At 41.5% G+C, this 13,850-nt stretch overlaps 1 protein-coding gene across 2 annotated transcripts; it reads left to right on the plus strand.

Moving 5' to 3' along the window:
• The first annotated feature begins 9,202 nt into the window (after positions 1-9,202).
• On the plus strand, positions 9,203-10,131 carry LOC108077496 (uncharacterized). Of its 2 annotated transcripts, none has more exons than XM_017170823.3 (2): positions 9,203-9,641; positions 9,712-10,131. In XM_017170823.3, exons 1-2 carry the CDS (start codon positions 9,356-9,358, stop codon positions 10,053-10,055), a joined length of 630 nt encoding a protein of 209 aa, XP_017026312.1. In that variant the 5' UTR covers positions 9,203-9,355; the 3' UTR covers positions 10,056-10,131. The 2 variants fall into 2 exon arrangements, with proteins under 2 accessions (XP_017026312.1, XP_017026310.1); XM_017170821.3 differs by having other exon boundaries at positions 9,206-9,641; positions 9,709-10,131.
• Positions 10,132-13,850: the final 3,719 nt, after the last annotated feature.

Raw genomic sequence — 13,850 nt, forward strand, 5'->3', positions numbered from 1 at the left:
TAAGATTAAAGATACTCTGTTCCAAATTCCTGTACATCTAATATCCTTATAAATTACAGAGTACACCCAGTCGATCATATACCTCTCTCTCTCTCTGTAGTTATTCCGATTATGGTTTCCTTTAGTTTCCATTCACAACTGGTGAAATGGGAAAAATGCAATTATGTAAGTCAGCAAGCATAATCGATTAACGCTTGGCATTGATGTAGCTGCTCCTGTTCCTGCGCCTCCTTCTCCTAGTCATGCTCCTGCTGCTGCCACTTCCACTGCCCCCAGCCAGTTTCCTTCTTCATTATTCGTGGCTCCCTCACGTTTTCTCGATTGTTTTTGTATGACTTTTTGCTGGTGGAACTGGTGGCTGCGCATGAGTAAATGTGAATGTGATTGCGTTATCAAGACGTAGTACATAGGTGCTTATAAATTCGATTAAATTAACGCCACGCCCACTGGGATAACCTTTCGGGGGACTGCTCTGCTGTCGGTAATTTCAATTTAATCGCGTGCCCCGAACGCGTGACTGGCGATGTGCCGGGCTAATAAATATTTCACTTATTTCACGATTTTCACGCCTACTATTCGCTGATATCCCCCCCGCCGCGTGGAGCCGCCAAGGGCCACCTGCGAGTGAATTGTTACAAAACGTTTTCACCATTTTTCCTGTCAGCGCTTTGTGCTCTAACTGAGTGAGTGTGTGTGTGTGTGTGGCGGCAAGGTGGGCAGTCAGGACTCAACAAAGTCCGCACTCCAGAGTGGCTGAGTGCCTGAGTGCCGGTGTGCCGACTCCCGACTGACGACTGCCGCCTGCCAAGTGCCAAGTGCTGCCGGCGGCTTCGTCTCTCGAAATGAGTTGACACTTTGCATGTCAGTGTAATTTTGAAATATTAATCATACGGCATGTGCAGCTTTGGCGACGATGACTGCCGCCGAATGGCAATGTTTGCTTGGCATGGCATGAGCATGAGCATGAGCTATAGTCCTGTAGTCCTGTACCACCATGTACTCCCGTAGTCCTGCAGCTAAAAAAGGAGCTGTGCTCCGGCAGGATGATGATGAGGCCGAAACTATTGTTGCTGCCGCATATTACGTTACAGGCGCACATTAAGCACACTCAAACCAGGAGCAGCCCGACCAGAACCAGAACAAAGGAGCATTGGCTGCATAATCAAATAGAAACTGTTCGCCCAGTGTTAAGCGAGCCAAGTGCACAACGAGAAAAAGGGTGAAGGTTTTGGGTAAATAATGTATAAATTTAAATTACATTAAATATGATGATTACATTTAATTCGGGTCTTAATGCGGCGAGAGTTTACCTCAAGGAATAAGCCTGGAAATGAAGCCAAGTCAAGAACCATTAAAGCGAGCGAGAAAAATTAGTAGTTTAAATTGACGAGTAATGACAACGAGTAAATATGACAATTAAGGACTTAAAGTAATGGCAACGAGTGACAAAAGCCTTCAAGACTACGAATTAAAAAACAACGAGCAAATCAACTTTAAGAGCAACGAGTAAAATCAAAGACAAAGAGATCAATAACGAGAGATGTGATTTCGATCTTATGACAACGTCGCGACGTTCATATTACACTTAACAAAAATTTAAATATATCAAAAAAAAAATGGAACATTACATCTATTTCCATAACAAGACTCTTCGTTTTTTATTATTTTTCAATTCTTATATTTTCAAAATGTTCTCTCACTGCATTTCCCTGACTCGTCGAGGTGGCATAAAGCAATTAGTGTTGCATTTTATGGCCTTTAATGTGGTAATGGTTTCGGGTAATTAACAATTATGTCTAACTACAAATGCGACACGTTGCCGATTGCGTGCGTTGGTTGCCTGGATTCGTTCTTCTTCGTCCTTGCCGCCTGCACCGCCCTCGACATTTCGTCCCGCCCTTCTCCAGAGGTCCTGCCAGTCGACAATCTCAATCTCATGCTACTTCCTTCTTGAGGTTATTACAAATTTTGCATATTTCAAGTGGCTACCGAAACTTGCTTTTACCAGGCTCCAGAGGAAACTTCATTTCCATTTTATAGATTCGGTTTAGGAGGAGGAACTCCAGCAAGACCAGGAGCTGAAGGAGCAGCTGAACAAAGCAAATTAGCCATGGCTGCGAGAAGTAACTAAGTGGTTTGCTTATTGTTAGTTCGTTTTGCCATATTAAAATTTCAGAAATTTCAGAAATTGCCGAAGCTGCACACTTTTAATGTGCAACAACTAGCAACTTGCAACTTGCAACAACATCGGCAGCCGGGTATCCCTCCAGATTAATTAGCCATGCAAAATGTTGCGCTCCCGGATGTTGAGAGTGGATTGAATTGAAGAGGACTGGTGGCCAGGAGGGGCTCCTGCTCGAGAGGGAGCATCGCCACGCGGCGACCTAATGAGCCACATAGCAGCATTGAGAATAATAACGCACATTGTGTGTCTATTTCTTGCTGTATGCAATTCGAATGATTTATAATTCCATTTGTGCGACCAGCAACCATGCTTTGGATTTAAAGTAGCTTGTTGTTTGGAGAGATAAATTAAGGTGAAAATTCATAGGTGGCATATGAAGTCAGATTGTTTATAAACTAGAGTTAAAGCTTTATTAAAAATTTTATTAAAATTATGTTTAAACTAATATAAGAAGCCATTATAGTTTATTTACAGCCAGAAATATAAAACTGATTTATTCAACTTAATTCGAAAATAATACATATAAGTTCTATGTAAACCTTATTGTTGATGCAATTAATTGTTCCCTGAAATCACTGGTAGAATATCAACACCTGCAGCTATCAGTTTATTTATTTAAGCCTCGGCTAATGCTGAATTAAGCAGCCACTGCCAGCATTTACTCCTAAAGCGGAAATTTAATTTTAAGCGGCAGCAAATGCTCCTTTAGCCATAATTAAAAAGCCCCAACCTAATGGGCTCAGTGCCCCACAGCCACATCTACATTCAACCCACAACCGCTGCCACAAGCCGACCGGGCATTTCCAGTCGCAGTCCCAGTGCCATTTCCACTCCCGACCCGCAGGGATGGACGAAGCACTGCCAGTTGGTGCTGGGACACTGCAAAAGTCTATTAACGTACATGAAACTGTTAATTTCGCTGATGCAATTTCGGCTCAATTTATTGTGCACCCACAAAACACAATAACAAAAAAAAGAGAGAGAGAGAGATGTGAATGGACGAGCAAACAAGGAAAACGAGCCGAAATTGAAAAGCCAAAGTACATAACAACAAGCTGGCGGCCCGACGCATGCCATGGCCCCCAAATGCCAATCCTAGGCGCGAAAATCAATATAAATATGCTCGGCACATGGCCATGGAGCCACCACGCCCCCATTGCTTCCCCGTCCTTTGCCATCTCTGCCCCTGTTTGGCTCACCCTCCCTGCTCCAGGAACAGGACAATTTATGTGCATTTTGTATGCAGGCGGCTAAATAGACAAGGCTAGGCGAGGTCCGTGCTCGCGTTAGCAGCTGTACATTTACAAAAACGCATTAGAAACTTTATTTTATTGCTTATCAGCGCATGTATTTGGAAAAGGAAATATATATTTTTTAAATATTTGTAACAAAATTAAAACTTGTTTCAAAGTACAAGCACTGGTGTCCAAAGTATAGGATTTTTTGTGGGAATGTACATATGTAGTGTGCATTTTAAATTCGTTTAATTTAAAAATATCACTTTATTAATTATTTAAGAAATTAAAAATAAGATTATAAAGAAAATAAAGTAGTTTCTCTATAAGTAAGTAAGAAAGAAACAATCTAGTGTGACTAACCATCTTAGGCGAGTCTAAGACCGAGTGTGATGTAAAATAACATAATGGCCAATTACTACCATCCTAATCATAAGCTTTTTTTAGAATACTTCCGTACAAATGTATTTATAAAATATATTTTAATTTTAAGAAAGTGTTTCTAACGTTTTTGATAATTTTTGGGGGGCTTAATAAGCCTTACTTCTTATAGACGACAGATAAACATTCGGACAAGTCTAAAACGGTGTTGTGACCCGTTGGTTTGCAAACTAGAACCCTTTAACGAGTTAGAGGTTCCCTTTATGCTGCTGCTGCTTAATTTCTCGCTGAAATTACAAGTTTCTCGTTCAACCTACACGCTGGTTTTAAGGTAAAACTCAAAATGCATCAGTATTTTAAGGCAATAACTCTCATTCTGATCATAATTTTGTTTTTTAAATACGTTCGCACAAATGTATTCATATTTAAATGAAATATTTGAACTCTAATAGTATATTTACACCGACCTAAGTTACCTATCGAAATCGAAATTAACGCAATAACGCAAGACGCTAGTTTATACTACAAAACTTGCGTTATTGCGTTAGTTTTTGACAGCTTGTTTGAAATTATTTGAAACAAGAAAAATTACGAAAATGAACAACGACGAAAGCTTGATAATATCAGCAATAAAGCAACATAAAGATGAAGTTCATGGAATTGGCTGGGATGTCTCCATCAACCTTCGAGGAGCTTCAAAATTCAGGGATTGCCCTGAACACCTTGGGATCCTCTGCGGAGTACCCCACTATAGCGAGGTCCCTTGCCATATCCAGAGCAAAAGTGTGCAATAAGGGAGGGACAACGTGATCAAGAAACTTTTATAGGAATTGCAACCGAAAGTGCTAAACGCATTAGGCAAGCGTTGGGCGTACATTTCCAATAAATAATTTGCATATACATTTTAAATTTATAGATTTTTATTTTAATTGTTTGTTTTAAGTTTTTTTTTCTTTCTACCAGTTCTTCCAATTGGTCCTGACAATTCTTTCACTGGCCAGTCTCAGGAATGGACGACTGGCTAAGACATTTTCCGTCCAATCCCCTAGTAGTGCCCCCAACGACAGCTCTTCTTCTTCACACATTGTGTATCACACAAATCCATTTTCGACCATTTTTGAAATCAGATTGAATTATCAATCGTCGGCTGCTTAGTTTTTTTCCAAATTGGTGGTGGAACTTGTTCGATAGTCCAAATATCGAGTAGAAATCTTAAAAATTTGTTGTGACACGAATATCGAACAAATCTGTTGTTATCGATATGAACGCAACTTGGACGCAACTAGGACGCAACTTTTTCCCATCACTAAAAACTACTAGTAAAAAAAACTACGTTTACTGAGTTAACGCAATAACGCAATAACGCAGCCTGGTGTAAATAGACTATGAGGAAGTGTTTCTTACGTTTTTGATCAATTTTGGGGACTTTAATAATTATTATTTATTATTATTTATTTAGTTCTTATAGATAGACAGATTGACATTCGGACATGTCTATATGATGTTGTGACTCGTTTGTTTGGAAACTAGAATTCCTTAACGAGTCTAAAGTTCCTTTATGGCTGCTCCTGTTACTTCGTTTCTCGCTAAAATTTTCAGTTTTTCGCTCAATTTACTCGCTGGTTTTATGGTAAAACGCAGAATGCATCGGTATTTTATATTTCCAAAAGTCCCTAAAATTATCAATAGTACAAAGTCCTGGCCAATTTTTCGCCGAGTGTGTATGCGTGCGATGCACGACGACTGGACGGACAGAGCATAATACAATGCCTGTGCCAAGGACACCGACGAGCACCGCCGACTGCAACCCCCAAATCGCACAGAGCTGCGCCCGCTCTCTCACACGTAACGATAAAACTTGAAAATGCTGTTAGCTACGAAAATTTGCTGTCGGACTTTTGTCCGGGAGTAGACCTAATTTGACTGCCTGCCCGGCCCGGGCCCCCTTCCCGGTGCGCCCCGGCGGAAAGGCACGCACCATTGCACTTGTATCTGTATGCGATGGCGAATGCGTGCAATTGCAAATTTATGCACTGCGCTGTAAACAAGGCAAACATTTCCGCCATGGAGGGAGCCGCGGCGAGGACGAGCGGCTCTGGTGCGAGTGCGAAATTCGAATGTGGCGCGCAATTGTGAATTATTTACAGCATACTTTGGGCCAGTCGCGGTGACTTTGACTCGATTCGGTGCCATTTGCGTCTGGTCAGCGACAAACCTAATTACAGTAGCAGTGGCCAGCAGGGCAAACGAGGGGTTGGCTTGGTCCTGCAGCAGGAGGATCGTCCTTTGTGGACTCGTTTAGCCGCGCAAATTGCTGTCCATTCAGTTACGAGTCCTTTGCCACACAAACGAGCGAGTGTCCCGATGCATGCCGCACGCACGCACACACACCTCTCCGAATTCAGCATAACTTTCGCTCCCAGCGACAACTGACTTTTCAACTCTAGCTCCGGCTCCCGTTCCCACAACTGCTGGTCCTGTTCCCACTACTGCCTGCTGTCAAGTGGACAACGTCAGGGAGCTGCTCCCCCGCTCTCCCTCTTGGAAAAAATTCAACTGGGCAAAAAATGCCTGCTGCAAAATATTGTGCAATGCGCTGCCAAATACAAATATAAAAAGGAAACTAAAAGTCACCAGCAACAGCAAGGCGCAGCAAGGACTCCTAAATACTGAATGGACAAGGACACTCCTTACGAATGGCTGGCTGGCAGAAATAGAAAAAGTAAAGTATCCAAGTAAAAGTATCTAAAGCAGAAACCAGAGGGGTTTTATGATTATAATATTCTAAAATTCAACTTAAACTAAACTCATGTAAATCGTTTTAATCTTAGAAATCAAAGAAATTATTGCTTTACTTGTATGAAAGTCTTAAGCTGTCTAGATTAAATATCACTTACCTTCTAAGGTATATCATTATTAACCGAAAGATATTATTGTTTAAAATTTTCTTTTAATTTTTAAAGCCAGTACAAATCTTCCTAAGCATACCCTTAAATAAAATACTGTCTTACTTCTAAAAAACTCTCTTAAACATAACTGGTTAGGTTATCATAAATTTGTATCTCTTTTAAAAAACAATATAAATTTAAATATTTAATGAAACAAAAAACAATTCTATATTTTATAACAAATAGTTTAAAATGTTCCCTCTTATATTTGAATTAAAAATTTGGTAACCCATGACTTAGGCTTAAAGAACCTCAACTAGGCTTAAGATTAAGCTTAAACTGGCCTAATATACCCTTCGATACCCTCAGATACCTCGTTACTCTTGGCCAAGATGAGTACATCGAGTATAAACAGCAACAACGAAAACCTTTAACGGCAAATGTCGAACCTCGACCCTCGACTGTCGAACGTTGGGCGGCTGTTTATAGTTGGTAGTTGCTTGTTGGCCGCTGGCTCTTCCTGGCTGGGCTTCGGCCTGCTTTCCGCCAGTTTCCTCTGCCATTCCGCCATTCTGCTGGCCCCAAATGCGTTTGTCTGTCTGCCGGCCCCATGTCTGTTTTATTTTACTTTTGCATATTTTTTGGCGTGTTTCAACTATACTGCGGCGCTGTCTCTACATTTTTCAAGTTGTCTGCGTTTGACGTGCACGGATGGGCGCTCCACTGCGTCGGCGGCGGCGGCGGCAGAAGCAGGAGCCAGGAGCAGGGAGCGGGAGCAGAGGCATAGGAGCAGCCCCAGAAGCAGGAGTAGAGCGGCAAGGACGGCGGCGGTTGGCGTAGTTACAGTTTTGCCCATCGACTGGTTACCCCCAAGCTCCCTGCTTCCTGCTGCCTGCTCCCTGCTTCTTGCTCCTTGGTCCTTGGTGCGGTTGTGGTTCGTTGCTTGGTTATCGCCAGCGCCACTACTCACACAGCCAAAGACCACTGCCGACACCACTGCTCCACCACCACTGCAGCGGCAAATACAGATGCACTGGGAGAAATCACTTGCCTGCATGGGGAAAATCAATTTAAAATATTGTAAATATTTATGTAATGCCTTTATTTAGTTTATGGAATAATAATTCAATAAATTTATTATTATTCAATTCAAGTATTACGTAAATTAACATTTTAACCTTTGCTTTTTTATAAATATACAAACTCTAAGCAAAAATATCCTAGTTAATATGATATAAAAACCTTAATAGAGGCCATAAAATATTACCAAATTGTATCGCTTATTTCAAATCATTGCAAAAACTTTAAATTCCAATTCAATAATTACCTCTAATCAACCTTTAACCCTATAATCCTCAGCCAGTACTCTATGAAAATATATTACAAGATTTTTAAATCCAATTACACCACTTTTCGTCCAGTGTTTCGCGACTGAGGCAGCAACAACGAGTTGGGTGCTGTCGGTGAGCCTGTTTTTTAGTGCCTTCCGTAACCATTAAATTTTACGTTTTTATTAGCGCGCACACACTCTCACAGAGGCGCACCGCTTCCCCCTTAACCTGCATCGCCCACCTACACCCACACCCACACCCACACCCACACCCACACCCACACCCACAAACGACTACAACTACAACAATTTTTGAATATTTCCGTTTTGGCTGGCAGTTTTCGGTTTTCGGCTTGTCTACAAAATGCAGTTTTGCATGCACTTTGGCCCCTTTGGCGCAAAAAAGTCAACGCAAAAGAGACAATAATAAGTGCACAGCGAAAAGAAGCCAGCAACGGAACCGAGAAAAAGGAACAAGGAAAAGCGCACACCAAAAAAAAAATGGACACGGAAAATGGCGAAATTGCATTGCGCTCAAAAGTATGCTACGATTTCTTTTCTCGCTTTTTACCCCAGCTTATCAGCGTCTCAAATCGTTTGGGTTTCGGTCGAGGGTGCAAGCAAAATTTAGCCAAGATAGCAAGGGGCCTTGGGCTACAAAAAAAAAAAGAAAAAAGGCAACTTAGTATTTAACAAATAATAATAATTCGAAGACTTTAAGGAGCTGGATGTTGCAGTTGCCGTTGCAGTTGTGGGCGGTCCCAGGCCTGTCGAGGTTTGATGTTACAGGAGAAATGAAAAAGTCAGTGTTAAGGGCCACGGAAAAGCCACTCAAGCTTTGCAGCCACTAAAATTCAAAAGCTCAAACCAATGAGACCCAACATGTTGGCCATCCCCTTTGCAACAGCCGAACAATGTTTGACATCCACAAAATAGGGGTGAAAGTTTGATGCTTTGAAATAACTCTTATAAACATGGTTGTTACTCAAAATTTAACTCAAATCCCCTGCAAATAACACAATTTAAATAACAAAATAGGGGTAAAAGTTTGAAACTTTGAAAAACCTCTTATAAACACGGTTTTTACTCGAAATTTATATATAATATATGTATAATTCTACTATGCTTTTAATAAGAAAACATAAAAGTAATGTCTAAAGATGTCAAAAATGACAGTTTATGTACATAGATTCCTGCGCCAACTTAGTAGACCCACCAGACAAATCAAATAGAGCTCTCCTTTCGGAACCAACTCCTCAAAATTTGGCAAAATTAAATAAACCAACGATCCCAGCCAGAGCCCAGTGACATAGGACAGTAACCGACCGCGGAAGGGATGGAATCCTGGTATATGCTACGCATGCAATCTCACGACTACTTCGCCATGAACTACCCCATCATCGCGATCTACAGCGGAGTCGGAATTCTGGTGACCGGCTATCTGCACTACCAGTGGAAGTTCCACAACAACGACCTCATGTACTGGAAGCACATGGCGGAGACCTTCTTGGAGGACATCGACTATTTCCAGCTGGCGATGCTGTTAATGATATTCACGATCAACGCGATCTTCGTGTCCATTATCCTGAACTTCTACATGCGTCCGCCCCTGGAGGATGGCGGTGAGATTGGGGGATATAAATACAATATCCTCTAACAAATATTGTAATTGTTTATTTTAATTATTAGCAGGTGAGATGTCGTTGCTGGAGATCAAGGATCGCTACTCCCGCTTCATACTGCTTACTCTGATTTCGCGCCTGGACAGGATCCAGTCGAAGCTGTCGGCCAAACGGAAGACACTCACCCTTCAGCACCTGGCCAGGGCTCACACCAACATGGTCAAGGCAGTGGCCCTGTTCCGCAAGGACGCCCGCAAGCTGATCCTGCCCAATGAATCTGAGATCATGATGCCCATCGAGGACATATACGGCGTGCCCGAGGACAAGGAGCGAATGCTGCGGCGGTTAGGATACTACGACCTGCCTATCGACATTACCGACGAGACCGTCAAGGGCTTGTTCAATGCCACATGAAGAGGATAGTATCGCTGATCCCCCCACTCCGATTTAGATTCAGATACAGAGCTCTAGTAAACTGAAGTTCCTTTAATTGCCTCTATCTGCGGTCTGCTCTCGAAAGTGCAGTGCTGTGTCTTAAAGCCGTTTTATTGTCCCAATTGTTTGCCGCTGCTTTTGCCAGCTTTTTATGGCCGCATTGTGCGCCAAGTCAACAATAACGGCCCAGGCCCAGGAGGAGACAGTTGGAGCTGCGAGTTGCCAGCTCCAAGTTGCCAGATCCGACTTTCACAATAACAATAAGGGAGCCAGCAACAGCTACGGCTACAGAAACTAAAACTAAAATGCCAGCCGACCATGTCTGCACGGCTCAAAACAATATCTAATGTTGTCTGCGGCAAAATATTTTGCCAGCGTCGTTTTGTTTTGGCTGCGTTTTGTTTTCGTGTGTTCTTTCTGGACAGAAGACTTGTCTTTAAAATAAGCTAAAAGGTTGGAATGTTATTATTAATTTTACCTCTTAGCAGAAATTTAGGTTTTTGTGTAGTTTTAGTAAGCTTCCTTGAAGGCATTTTGCCAATTTGAAAACCGAAACCTATTTACACAGAATAAATATTTATACCATAATTTCCAAGTTAAATCTCCAGCTAATATCCATTTAAATTATCAATTTAAAACTTTCTGCCTTTCTCAGGCAACAGTTGGCTCTCCAGAGGAATGTACACACTCACTGTCGGCATGTAATATCCTTGTGGCGGGCGAGGACTTCAAAGCGTTGCACGCTTCGCTGGGCCCCAAAAAGTAGGCAACATAAATCATAAAAATAATGAAACGACCCAAACTCGAACGAAGACACGCACTTTTAACGAATTTTCGAAGCTAATGCGCGAATGCCTAAAAAGTGACAGCCTAATTTCGGTTAATGTGCCGTGTCCTCTGCCTTTGGCCAATACACACACACACACACACATAGGACGCATAAATAGCCGCACGCACGTGTGAATTCCCTGGGAAATATGGGCGAAATGTGGCAAACTGCATTACTTCATTCACAATGCGCTTCTTTTTTTTCTTTGTGCTCGTCCCTTCGTCCTGGGCGAGCGAAAAAGACATTAAGTAGATTATGGTCTGATTGCATATTTGCGGATATGCGCGCCATAAACACATTCAGACGTGCTGCAACCGCAACAACAGCGGATCCGCGGAAAACACGGCAGCGCAACAGCCCAAAAACCAACATGGAAAAATCGCTGTAACAAACAAAAAAAAAAAGAAAAAAAGTGGGAAAATCAAAAGTAGAAAAAATAAAACAGAACAAGAGCATAAAGAACGGGGAGCAAGTACACACAAAAAGAAATACGAACAAAACATGAAAACGTACGCGCATCTAACCGCAGACAAAATGACGCCTCGCCTGCCACGCCTTCCCGCCCCTGCTCTTATGAGAGCGGCCACCTCCGCCGTTACACTGTGAAAAATGCAAACCTTTCTCATAAATATAAGGATTTATTATGTTCTTTCCCAAAAGTTTTTAAAAATATTTTTAAAGGAGATTTAAATAATAAAATCTTGGCTAATTTGTATAGTTAACTATTGGTGACAAATATTACTGTAAGTAATTCAATAAAAAATTATTTAAGATTTAAATTAAATTACATTAAATTATTTAAGAGATTTAAGACAATGCTAATTTTAAAAACGAACTATTACTATATATCGATAAAAGTTTCCTGCAAAATCTTTGATAGAATGGATATTTCATTGACCGATGCTTGTTTTATTTTAACAAAATGTGTGAAATTCGTATAAAAATATATGTCTTTGGGAAATTTTAATCAGTTATTTAGTTAAACTAAAATCGATCAATTTAAATAAAAGACAATCACAATATTTCCCTGTGCAGCCATCTGCAGCTTTGCCTTTGGCAGCGGCTTCTGCTTTTAACTTGGTGGAAAAGCACAACAAAGACGTCTATGGCTGTGTCTGTGTCTGCCGGAAGCAGAGAAAATTCTCCAAAAACACATGTAGCCTGCCCAGTGTGTGTGTGTGTCATAAACCCAAATAGCAGCTATTACTTTATCGCCGAGGCAACACCACAAAATGGCTGTCTATTGCAGCTAAATGCTGCCAGCGGCTTTTCTCCTGCATGTGTATCTGTGTATGCTTGTGGGTAAGGAGGTGGAAGAGGGACTGGGAGTGGGAGTGAGAGTGCTTTCCGGAAGGGACGGCAGAGTGTTAATTTGTTCAGGTGGAAAGCGGCAATCGACCCGCAAGCAATAAACAAATAATCATAAATAATGTTGCCTTTTTAACATCGACTCTAAATTAGCTATTAATTGCACCGCCGTCACCACTAATTCCCACCCGCAGAATCGGTTAGCCCCGGAAGACCCACCCCCGCACCCACCTTATTACCTTTACACGGCCACCCTTAACACCCAGCCACCCCACACATTCATGGTTTTGGTGGTGGGGCCATTCCAATCACAGCTGGTTCAATTAGGCTTACGCCTTTGTATGCAAATGCTGAGCCACATTAGCATAGTGCTGGTCCGAACTATGGATGGGATTTGGATGTGGGTTAAAAGTGGATTTATAGAAAATAAAAATGAAACAAAAAAAAACGAAACAAGTGCGGCATAATTTGGGGAAATTTAAGTCTCAAGGGCATTCAAGAGAAACTATGTAATATATCAAAGATGATAGGAAACCGAATATTTGTATTATAGAAATATCAGAGTCTATTAAATGCTAATTTATTCCTTTTATAAAATATAAGTAATTTATGAAATACTCGATCCCGCAAATGTAAAACTTCATCTATATTTTTCTATATTTAAAAGATATTGGAAGATTTCTAATAGACAAGTAAATATTGGCTTTGCCCGGAAGCTTAGATCCACAGATATTGAAAGGACTTTAATTAAGAAAAACAAATACAACCACCAGTGCTGCAGATATTAATTTCATTAATAAACTCTGTAATAAAAGTCAGAAAAGGATAACCCCAATTCCTTCGGCTTTAAGGAGCCGTGTCAAGCCCACTGTGCTTGGTGTGGGGCACTTTAAATTTGATTTGATATGATTGCCATGCAAAGGATAATTTCACAGCGTGGAGGATGGCTTAGCATATGCACACGGACTTCAATCAGCTATGTAAAATCTATGTAAAATATTTATATTGCACTGATGCATCCTGGGGGAGCTAGGTCGATCCTGGCTGCGTGTGCGTATCCGTAATCAGGAGCACGGAGCACGGCACGGCACAGCACAGCACAGCACGGATGGCCTTAAGGAGACAAAGACGGAGCCGACGCCAGAGCCGGAGCCGGGAGTGGCTCGCAGGAATTTGCATAAACATTGCAGATACATGCCTGGCAGATGAGATACATTCCTCCCCGCTCCGGCACCGCCTCCCGTTGCACTTGTTATGACATTTTGATTATTTATTTAGACAAAAGAGTTGGCTCGCCTCGGTCCAGTCGAGTTCCTAGCAGTAGCAGTAGCAGCCGTAGTATATATGGCTTCAGCCCCCGAGACCCTGCTGTACCATTTCCCTAGAAATGCCAACGTAAATAGTTTGTTTTGGAAGAAACTCTGAAATTATTATCAAATAAATAAGTGCTCGAGTGAACCAACAGAAGGCCGGTCCAAGTCGAATCGCAAAACTTTCGAGTGTTTGGATTAGAGTTGGTCATTATCTTTGTTAGTTTCCATAACACGAGATTACGAGATTAGTTAATTGTAAAACATATAAAGTTTATATCGGAAGGAAGATCGTTTGTTAACTTTTAACTAGAAAATATATAAAAG

This window comes from Drosophila kikkawai, chromosome 3L (assembly GCF_030179895.1).
Source record: "Drosophila kikkawai strain 14028-0561.14 chromosome 3L, DkikHiC1v2, whole genome shotgun sequence".
NCBI classification, from domain to species: Eukaryota; Metazoa; Arthropoda; class Insecta; order Diptera; family Drosophilidae; genus Drosophila; species Drosophila kikkawai.